Below are 12,351 nucleotides of genomic sequence, written 5' to 3'. Positions count from 1 at the left end.
TATATTTATTAAAGCCAAATATACTTATATTAATTATATATTAAATTTAATTTTCATTTATACTTTATACGAAAAATGTTTAACTGAAGTTAATTTTTATTCGTATCACATTTAAAAATTACTCAATTACGTTAGATTATAATAAAGATCAAAGGTTCAATTTACGATTTGTAGATATTTTGATTATACTAATAAATTATGCGCAACAAAACGCCATAGTAATAACATTAACCAACTCCTTTACCCTTAAATATGAATAATTTATGCAATATGTAAGAATGTATTTTCAGAATTTTATATATTTTGTTAAAATTAATTAACATAAGAAATGCTAAATTTTTAAAGTATCTAGAAATTCCCAAGAATATCCTAAAAGTGTGACCTGTATTAAAAAGGCTCGGGTATTTAAAAACATATCTACAATCAACCGCATTAAATTCACTGTTTTGATAGATCTGAATTCGATTTTCAGAATCAGTTTTTGACGTAGCAGTCTACAGAATTTGAAGAAATTTCAGAATTTGAAGAAACCAGAAAGAGCTAATTTTTATTTATCAAATGAACGTGCTGCTTTATATATTAAATAAAAAATATACTTATACACTGATTAGCGCATTGTCGGGTTCATTAATTGAACCACTCTTCTATTTACAATTGTAGAGATTAACTTTATGCTATTAAATTATAAACGGCCAGTTCAACTTGTGAAAAAGCGTTTAAACATTTTAAGAAAAAAATGGGGTTTTTTGTTAAAATTGGACACCACCGTGTGAAACATTTTAACAGCTTAACTTGAAAAGTACGCGCTATAACCCAGACAAGATTTTAAATATCCACCGCCTAAAGAAAAAAATAACACGTGCATTCGGATTCGCTCTCAGAACGACCCTTGTTAATCTGCTCTTGCGGCCAACAAATAATTCAACGATATTATATACAAAGAACATAGGTGAATATTGATCACTATTTTCATGATAATTTTCACGAGACGCTACTGGTGTCTTTAACATTAAGGCCTGTTACTATTTTTTAACAGGTGCCCAGCAGCCTCCTCCCGGTCCGGCATCACACACAGAGGCGCACTCGGCAATAAACATGGCGAGGCGAAACAAAGGGCCGCTGAATCGAGATCAATGCTAATTTCCGCTATCCGACGCGGCCATCTCGCCATTATTTATCCCCGGTAATTCGGGGGGGACCCGACTGTCCGCCGCCCCCATTGTCCGCCTCGCGAACCGATAATGAGCTGACATAATGATTTTTATTTTACAATCGGTGTATAAGTGTGTGTGCGCGCGCCCGCCGAGGCCAATTACTATGATTTATCGACGGCGATTCCTCGGCGAAAATGCGATTTTTCTCTCTGCGCGTAAGGAGAAACCCTTAAGCCCGCCCACTGGATGTGTGCGTTACGGAATTAATGCGAATTCGTTACGTACCCCTTGTGCGCGTATGTGTGTGTGGAGGCATATAAATTATGGCACATTCGAGTGTGTATGCGTGTATAAAAATAATTGGTTTAACCCAATTTGTAATGATATATTTATTGTTCGTTTATGTAAAAATATCATTGAAATAAGGTTATTCTACAGCAGGGAATGCCAAGATTTAGATAAATGCGGTATATTTGATATTTTAAAAACACCTCTTCCCATTCAACGTAATTTCTTAAGGCATGTGAGTCAATCATACATCAGTGATTCACGTTTAAAATATAGTTCTATGTTTTATTTGTATATTTTTCTTTATAAATTATTTATTATATATATAATTATTTAATATACCTAATCAAAAATTGTTAAAATTAAATTAATATTAAAATTTCAAATTTTCATTATTTTTAGCATGGCCTTTACATTATCTTTTGATACAACTACTGAAATATAAAGAAAAAACTGACGACTTTTTTGTTGAAAAAAATAAAGTATAAAGTTTTTATGCAAAAAAACTGAATTTTAAAATTACTATTACTATTTTGAATAATGACTTTTCATTAATTAGTCAAAACAAAGCCGTTTACTGATGATGAATTAATTAAAGAATGTCTTGAAAACATAACAGCAGTGGCGTAGCTAAGGGGGGGGGGGTGGAGGAGGACGGACCCACCCTGGCGGCACTTGCTTGGAGGCGGCATTATCGCGATGGAAGGACCGTTAATGTAGTGCGGTTCTTAAATATATATATCCACGAATAGATAAGAGCTAAGTTGAATATGCGCAAACAATAAACAATAATTTAACAAATGCGATTTTATGACCCGGCCGGTCATAAAATGCTGCCCTAATAGATAAAAATATTTAGCCCACTCAAAAATTTGGCCAGTTTTTTAGAATCGATAAAATTAGAAGTTACACTGGATGTTCTTCATTGTTTGTACAGATTTTTAGAAACACCAGATTTTGTATTAGATGTTGTATGGGAAGGGGGGGGGGGTAGCAGAGTTAACGATCGCCAAGGCGGCACAAATCCTAGTTACGCCACTGTGGATCAGAAATAATAAATTGTTTGCTATTCGAAAGATATGTGCATTAAAATAAATATTCTGTTCCGTAAAGCGAATTATTTGTGCATTTATGTAAGGTAAATCTTCGGTTTTTTCTTAGAAAAAGCATTCGGTACATAAAGTGTTTACTGTTTTAACCAATGCTCGCTCGCACATTATCTGTCCAAAAGTAGTGCACAATCTGAGATCAAAAACTTAATTCACTTTAAAACACTGTTTGAACAAAGCCACGTAAGCAAAAAAAGATGTTGCTTTAATTGCTATTTTATTACATGACTTTGAGAATAGTTTTTAAAATTTCTGAGAAAGCAATTACGTTTCAGTTTAATTGTTACTATATTTTCATTCGGAATCGAACAATTTGAAAATAGACAAAATTTAAGAATAAAAAAACATACCTGTTGATTATTATCACTAAAACGGAAGATAAGTTACAAAAAATAAAAATCCACGTAAATCGAAACTAAGAACTACATACAAAATTCTTAAATTACTCCGGTATTAACACAACTACGGGATAGAAGGCAACGGGGAACTACCACATTACATTTCCTAAACGAGCACACTCGCCGTTAATGCGTTCGCAAATTTTGCATACGAATTTCACGCTAATGATACGCTACCGAGACGAAAAATTGGCACAACCGTCGATACGGAACGTATGATTAGGGCTTCAGAAAAGGAACCATGTTCCGTCAAATTAAAAAGCAATTAGCAACACTGCTCCAAGTCATTAACCAATGAACGGTTGCACAATACGCACTAAAAAAACACTGATGCAGCAGCATAAGGCTATCGTATGGCCCTTGGCGTGTTCCCTTTTGTTGTGCGAAATAATTATTGCCGTCCTGTCGTTTCGGACCTCGGCCGTCGTCATTTGCACAAATGCAAATGGCCGTAATTATAAAACGTTCAGCGCAATGGCGCACATGGTTTTAAAAGGACTCACCCGTTGATGTCAGTCTTGGTCATGAAGAAGCCGAGGACGCTCTGCATCAGTGAGTACCACATCTGAGTCCACAGCCATGAGGATTTGTCGATGGAGTCTGCGATGAACTTGCGAGTGTCGTTGTCTGGTGTAAGCTGGTGAAACCTGGTGCGGACGTCTTCGGATACTGCTGCCAAGTCGCATTTGTACCACTGAAAATAAATATAACGCATATGTTTAATTTATGTTATATAATACATTGTTTGGTGATAAATATATATATAGCTGTAACTTTAGATTATGAAGTACGAGTGAGGATTAAGTTGGCTATAAGAACATCTAACAATGATAATAATATAGCTCTAGAGCAGTGCTCTCTAAGCAAATTTAATCACAGAGCCATTTATGTACATATATACTATATTTATATGGCGTAACAGCAACTGTCTAATTGCTTTTAAAGTGAGTTGTTTATTTATGAGAAGTAGGATTTTAATGTGTTCTCCTTTTAAACGAAGTTGGAAGTTTTAAAAACGTCCCGTGGATGTTGTAGAGTGAACGATAGGTTGAGTAAAATTAAGCTAGCGAGTGTGCGAATACCGGACCCTCAACTTTTTGGGTTTTTAATATTATTTTTAGTTCGTTCTGATTTTTTTAAATTTAATGGTTCAAATTAGGCATTATTATTTACGATTTTTAATAATAGTCAAAATGGTTTAATCTATAAAAAACTACTTAACATTTTCAATTCATTTGAAAATAGGTTTACAAATTGACTAAATATTTCCGGAAAAAAACATTTTATATTATTTAACGTTAGATTTGAAACTTGGATATTTAATGATAAATCTAAATATTGTATATCATTTATGAATAGGTTTAAAACTTAGCTAGATAATAATAAATTAAACATTATACAGTGAAATCTCAAAATAGCGAAGCTCACGGAACCAATGAATAAATTTCGGTATATTGAAAAATCAATTATTACAGGTATGCAATCACATATTTATTATCATTGTAAAATGTCGTCTATTAGATAACATCCAAGAAACTACCCATATGTATATTGCGAATCGTCACTCGGAACGGAACGATCTAGGTGATTTTTTTGCTGTAACCAAGCTTCTTCAGATAAATAACCGACTGCATCACAATCATTGTCATGCAATCGTTGTGAAAAATAGTATCCCCAAATATCAATAGATAAAAAAATACGTTTTATTAGCATTTATACGGTTTGATCGACATCAACCTCAATCTTCATACGTACTAATTATATATTACATGTTCACTTTTAAAATGTACCTAGTTTAGTAAAATCTAACGTATATGTGCATTAAATCGGAAGCAATGATAATGTTTATGTAATATAAAAGGAAAAACTCACTTTTCGGCCTCGGAGCCCGTCGCCGGGAATTCAAAATTTGAAGATTTCATTACGAAGATTGTTTATCTAATTTAATCAATGTATTCTTCTAATCCTCAACATATTATGTATATATTTTCATAGTTATAACACACCTACTTAATTTGCAATCAGATTATTTATATTCAGTCAAATGGAACAACTCACGATGAAAATTATTGTCGCGTAGCAAAATTTTATTTATAAATAATAATTATTTTCAACTGTTGTCACGTTACTGACGGCCATCTTGTTTTATATTTGAATGCTTATTTTTCATTGGTCGAAACAACAGAATAGATTACCGGAGAAAATTCAATTTTTATTTTTATTATTATAATTAGATATATTTCCTTTGTTTACGTACACTGTTCATAAAAAGCGATACGATTTAGAGCAGGGCTCGGCAACCTATGACCCGTGGGTCACCAAGTGACCCGTTTGATGATTTGAAGTGACCCATTTCAGTTCTGCAAATATTATTTTTTAATGTGTTACGATGTCAAGACTAGACCACATATATGGTTGTTAGGACCAAAAATATTCACTGACCCGAATAGTCTTTTTAATAGTCACATTCTAATTATTTTGACCCGCAGCCAAATTGATTTAGAGTATAAGATTGAGCATATAATGTTTCATATGAAGCGTATTAGCATATAAAGCAACGGCTTAGAACAATTATATATAAGATAATAATATTGAAGTGGTAGATATGGAAACCATCTTCTAAAGCTGAATTTTAGCTTAGATTAAATGCATTAAAAGAGGATAGTTCTTAAATGTTATGATCTTAAACATATTTTATTCTTTAAATGAAAAGCATTATTAAAAGATACTAAAGAAAACCTGGTATTTTAAAAGCAATACTAAGGGAGTATAATTTTTTTCACATTTATATTTAGGTACTAAATTGACTCAGATTATAAAGTGTAAAAACGATAACAAATATTATGTTTGCTCTATGGTGATGACTCAATAATACATATATGAATCTTATATAACTATCAAAAGCAATTAAAGTGTAGTGGTTTTTCCTTATAGTAGTATAGGTATGTACTATATACATATATACTATTAATTGAATGAGGAAAATATACATAACTTTAGGTTACAAAGAGTCAAGAGTGTAGCATAGAACAAGGATATCTAAAAGAAAATCATGACAATGTTCTAGCAGGATTAGGTCAAAACTACTTCACCAATTTTTTTAACATATACTCCGTGTTTAATACCATACCTTATATATACAAAAAAAAAATACTGATCGTATTAAACATTAATCAAAACATTTTAATTATAATGATATAACACATTTCTTGCCATAGCATTCAACATTCAACAACACAAAGCATCTGCATACAATTAAACATGCGATGTATGAAATGATAATAATTTATTGGCACAAAGGTGCACAGCAGAGGAATGCACGCCACAGCTTATTGATAATGAATGACATTTCTTCTCCCATCTACGAAGAAGGACTAAAGAAGACTTGTGAAGGTCGGAAGCTGCTGCCGGATGACCCCGGCGGTTGCCCGGTAGTCGGCACCGTCATCAGGCATTTAACACCTCATCATCAGGCCAGAATGGATGTATAATTATCTTTTGCAGTTACCTGTCGGCGAGTTGCGCAATCATCGTTCGGCGCTTATATTCATCAGACAACGTTCAACACCGTCGTCGTTTAATTCGACTCGGCCAAGTTTCAATAAGGCAGACGTGTTAATAACTGCGTTTAAGAATTGGGGTGCATGCGCGCCATCGCCGTAGTAACACATAAGAGATGAACAATGAATTATTTCTTTAGTCCGTATTGCAATTTTGAAATTTAGGAAAATTTATACAAATATAATCTGTGATGAAAAATGGTCGATCTGAATTATTATTGTATACTAATTATGATCTCCCAGACACGATAGAAATTGAACAAAACAAAGGTCCATATGTGATTCGAACCCAGGTCTTTCAGGAAATAGCCAGTGACTTATATCATTCGTCTATTATACTCGTATCAGTAGCTATGGAGTAGAGTGTGACATGGTGATAATTGAAAGTCAGTTTTTGCGTACAAATGAAATATTATATTATGTTATTTGCGGAAGAGCGTGGTCGTGCGTGTTGCTTCTGAAACTAGCTAAGAGGAAGTGTTGTCAGATTTTTATGTAGATTGTCACGAAAACATGTACTATATTAAGATTTTATAATTATAAATAGTAAAACTGCTATTTTAAATATTTTGTGGAGCAGAGGCATTTTATTAGTTAAAGTAAACGGGTGCAAAACGTGGACACAGCACTAGCGACTCTTAGTAATTGCAGGGTTTTGAACAAAAAGTTAGGAAACTTATGGACTTGCAAGTTATGTGAGTTGTTTCGAGTGCTCAACGTCGTCAAATATTAAAATAGCATAAATAACATCAGAACGGGATTTTTAATTACGACAGTTTTATAACAGCCCAGATTGAGGTATGGAATTAGATCATCTTAAAGATGTGAAACTAAATTCGTTAGCGCCAGGGAACGCATAAATGCATCATTAGTTGTTGAGTGATGCTGGTGCTTAAAAATATGATTTAAATTAAAACATATCCTATTAAATTTTTTTTCAGTAAAAAAAATCCAAAATTCGCATACTAATACAAATGTTTTTATGTTAAAATGAATCAAAATTTACACTAGTTATTGGGTGATGCTGTGAGTATTGGTTTGGACGGAGTACAGGAAGGCATCACAAACTGTCGCTGCGCAGCATAAGACAACCTTAGATATTACTAGTGTTTCTCTCGAAAAATGCTAAATCGAATATTTTTATTTTCGAGTTTAAGAAAATTTATCACCCACAATTGACCGCCAGCAATTAATTGCTTGCAGTTACCGCCGGGGCAATTGATCGGATAAATAATTTATAGCCTACATATTTTACCGCTTAGAAGCAACGAGATGTGTTAATAGAAACTTGTTTATTTATTAATTGATTGACAATATAGCAAGTCTATTTTTCTTTAATAAAGAGGTTTAAATAAAATGCAGTTGTAAAATGTCTATGAAACTCAATTTGACAGTTGCGAAACGTCTATTGCTGTTTAAACTCAAACATAAAAGTACAAAAACTATAATTAGTTTTAGAACTTTCATTAGGTTAGGTTTGAATTTGATCAGCAAATATATATTTCGCAATTATTACAGTGAAGTTATGTTTTCAATTGTATGAATATAATTTTACTAAATAATTTTATTTTCAATTTAAAATCACTAATACATTTATATAAATAAAATATATTAGCTAGCGATAAAAAAGGTTTGACGCGGCGGTAAACTGCTAGCGATTAATTGTTGGCTGTAAATTCCCGGCTTCTTTATTTTCATAGCATTTTTTTATTAAAAATAAATTTGTACGAATATTTATAAATGTTTTACAGCCGCTTCATTTTTTAATACCGCTGCATAAGTAAGGGCGGGTCCGTGACAAATGCTTAAAAATATGCATGAGTTTTTGGAAGCTTTTATTAGAGGTCGGAAGTATTTTAAAGGAAAATAATATATTAATCAGCCCTAACCTTCCTTTAGTAATGTAAGAATTATATTAAAAATAAACTAAGAAGAACCCCCTTAGCGTAAATATCTACAGATTACAAAGCTGTATAAGGGTTCAAAAAAAAACAATTTTTTTTCTGTTTGTAACCCATTAAAAATTATGCAGGAACAGGTTGAATATATCTGCAGTAGGTTACTCAACAATACGTAATGTATAATTTGGCGTGTCAATTTTTCTACTTCCTTCTGGTAAAAACAAAATTAAATTTGTAAATACAATTAAAATAAAAACTTTTACTTAATCTAGCTTTCTAAATAATTTTAGTGTAGACTCAATTTGTTTTGTTGAAATACAAGTGTTACACACAATTGAATTGTTTTTTCCATACAACCTCAATCGTGTAATATTGAATTAAACACTTTCAAGGCAAAATGAATAATCGACATCACAATTGAAAATGGCGTCTTTTATATTAAACACACAATATGTTTTTGTGTATTATTATTAGGTACGCGAGGATTGTGTGTGTTTTGATTTTTCGTTTCTTACACGTTCGCCCGTTTGTTTTCTTTTCTTCTTCTTTTTCTTTCCTTATTATTTCCTTTTTATTTATTTTTTTAGAGAAACTTGTTACGAAAGGCGCTTTTCGCCGAATCAAGCCATTGTGCCGATGGAAGGCAAACAATCGAAAAAACAAATCGATCTCGCAGCCGTCAAAGGGTTACCTCGAGCTGTTTGATAACGGATGCTTTTGAGACGAATAATCAATCACTGCGCTCGACCTATGAATGTTAAGATACAAGAAAAAGTGGCACACGTGAGTTTTGCTCAGAAAAAGTGTGCAGAAACGTCGTTTAAAGCAATTGAATCCAATTGAGAAGTGGACAGTGTGCGAAAAAATCGTTTAGCGGCGAAAATAAATATCGAATGAGAACATCCAAAATGAATCTCGAAACGGGGTGTTCCTAATGCGCCGTTTAATCATTTAGAGCTTTCGTACGATGAAACGTGATATTAATTTCCATTGTGACAGAGCGCGGAACTAATTGCGAACGAATCTAATAATTTCATGCATGTTTTTCATTGTGTGATTCGTTAATTTAGAACTGTATCGTTGTGGCGAATCGTTGACTTAAATTTTCACTATTATTTGTTCTCATAAAAAATAATCTTAAGAATGTGCATGATCTGATTGTTATTGTGCTAAATATATTATTTTCATAGTTTTTTTTAAACATCGTCTCTTTAACTTATATTGATTAGTTACGGTGTTCAAAACATTAGAACGAATTCCAATACAAATTCGATTTCATTAAAAAAATTATATAGAGCGTGCTGCTTGTGTTTAAAATACATACTTAAAGAATTGAGTATTTTAATGAAATACACAACTAGTGAGATACATTTTTGATAGAAAAATATATTTAAAAAAAAAAAAAATTTACACTATATTTTCAAGAATTTAAAAAAAATATGAATTATCATTAATAGGATATTTTTTTACATAGCAATATAATACCTAAATTTATATGTAAATACACAATTTTAAAAATATAAATTTATTCAAGGTAGTATTTATTAAAATTGTCTTAGGCTTTCTGGTATTAACAAATTTAAAAGCAATTTTTACCTGCAGGAAATGGAATTTGTTGAGCACTATCTTTGGCAGAATCAGTATTATTTTGACTGTTTTCAAAATCTTTTAAACATTTCTTTCGCCAGTTAATATTTTTCATTTTTCAAATCAACGTTAAATAAAATAATATGGGTATTTTTAGTTAGTTTACTTTTGATTTCAATAACAATACAATATTAATTAATTCATTTTTAATTTCTAAGCAAAATTTTTAACACTTCTTTCTCTAGACAAGTAAATAAAACCAAAAATTCAGTTATAATTACACTAGTATAAATAATTTTTTTCAGTAAAAGCATACATAAATACATTTACATCAGTAGATTTATATCTATATTAACTAAAATATATTTTACTGATGATAAACAAAGTATATAAGCTGTTTTAAAATAGCAATGAAACTCAATTGCAAAACAATAATTTATATATGTAAAGCGTTTACTTGCTATTAAAACCCAAACCAAATCCAAACAAATTAATCAAATACAATTTGACCTAATAACATTTCAAAAACTGTGAAAGTGTATTATGATTTTAATTCACTGAAATGATAGTAAAAATATATATTCATTGGTAACATACAATCACTGTAACATTTACATTATATTCCATTCTGTTCTTTTACTTATTTTTTGTAATATACAAACTATAACAATTGTTTTATCGTAATAGCATATTTTTTTCGTTTCCTTTAAAAGTCTGAAGCACGCTGTTTGTTCACATCTTTATATTGTGATAATTCATCTTCATTACTACTTTCATTGTCATCACCATATTCTTGTCACGGTGTTTCTAATTCTCGTTGACTTGTCTGCATCTGAAGAATCCAGTCGACTACGAAGATCGATTTGAACTCTGAATTACAGACGTCGTAACTGGATTATGGTTGACATGAAGAGGGAAGCGGCTGCTTTTACCGTCTGTTTAGACTTTATTGATGATCGGCGTAGTTCTACTTTGATTTCGTGTGTCCTAAGTCGGGAATAACTGGCGAAAGTTCTTGTCAGGAATGAATTACAAAAACGATTTTTTAATGAAATAAAATTTTATGCGATTATATACATCTGGTCTGAATGGGGGAGCTTTTATTGCTTGGCCATTTTCATTTATATTTGTTGAGGCCCTGAATGGTCGTTGAAAATGCTTTTAGCAAATCTTTCAGATTTCTGATTGTCAAGTACATAATGAATTTGTAAGCATATCAATGTCACTTTATTTATTGCGCTTTTAGCGCGTATTGCAACAAGATTATTTCTCAGACTTATTGCGAGAATTTTAAATGCTTTATAGATAGTCTTCACACACACTTTACTTCCATCCTTCTTATAAAACATATAACAAAAAATCTCTAGTAAAAGAGACATTATGCTCGTATTTATTGTGTCAGTATTTAGCAGTTATTCAATTTTATAAATAGTATTTATTATAGAATATTGTTTATAATAATAAATATTACATTTAAAAATCGAATTATAAGTTATATTTTGACAAAATGTTGGTATTTTATTAAAACATGTTGTTAGGCATTATGCATAATAAAATTGCTTCGTAAAAATTTAATATGATATAAATAAATCTAAAAATTACATAAAATCCTTCGAGCATTTTATTTAAATGTTAATAGTAAATTATTCTTAGCAAATTTAACCATATAGTATGTTGCTATTATTAAATTACTAAAGAATTTCTATGAGACAAATTTATAAAATCCTATTAAACGAGTCGCGTGGGTTGCAAAAATTAATCGCAAAATATAATTACTCGCGTCAATTTTAAACTATCGGATTAATTGATAACACAAAAGCAATTTTGATCTTCATCACAATCGCCCACGTAGAAGCATAATTCGCCTATGCCTTTTTTCAATGCTCGACTAGAAAATTATACATTTTTTCTCTATCGTAGAAGGAAAAAATACAGAAATGAAAAAACAGTGTAATAGGTATTCGATTAAAATTCAAAAGCGATCCGTTCCGTATGAAATTGATACGTATTAATTTGCGGCGAAATATTTTCGCTTTCCGTGAATCGGCAATTGCCGCGTCAATTCCTTGTAAAAAAAACGTATATTTATTGATAAATAAATCCATTTATTTTACTAAAAATTTATATTGTGAAATATATGTTTTAAATAATATTTTTATGAGATACACTGTGTTGTAGATGAATATTAAAAAGATACATATTTTAAGTTGTGTGTGTATATAAGATAACTTAATGTGTGGCGTATTTTTTTGCTCACATTCCGCAAGTGTTCATCAACCTTATACCAAATGCACGGTAGTCGTAATGGACGACGTGGAAAAAAATAATTAACGTACTACATTTGTTTACAGGCA

General features: G+C 31.2%; 1 protein-coding gene across 4 annotated transcripts in view; it reads right to left on the bottom strand.

Annotated features, from left to right (window-relative positions):
- The window catches only part of LOC148230509 (protein-L-histidine N-pros-methyltransferase), a 174,347-nt gene that overhangs the window by 100,895 nt on the left and 61,101 nt on the right, over nucleotides 1-12,351 (bottom strand). For all 4 annotated transcript variants that reach the window (XM_088194098.1, XM_088194100.1, XM_088194099.1 and 1 more), the window contains one exon: nucleotides 3,453-3,643. In XM_088194098.1, the coding sequence (XP_088050224.1) occupies nucleotides 3,453-3,643 (191 nt within the window). The remainder of the gene's footprint in view (nucleotides 1-3,452; nucleotides 3,644-12,351) is intronic.

Source organism: Plectrocnemia conspersa, unplaced genomic scaffold, assembly GCF_051122295.1.
Source record: "Plectrocnemia conspersa isolate PC_06_02 unplaced genomic scaffold, ASM5112229v1 ptg000010l, whole genome shotgun sequence".
NCBI classification, from domain to species: domain Eukaryota; kingdom Metazoa; phylum Arthropoda; class Insecta; order Trichoptera; family Polycentropodidae; genus Plectrocnemia; species Plectrocnemia conspersa.
Note: the sequence above shows the minus strand (reverse complement) of the source record. Positions and strands in the feature narration are given on the sequence as shown.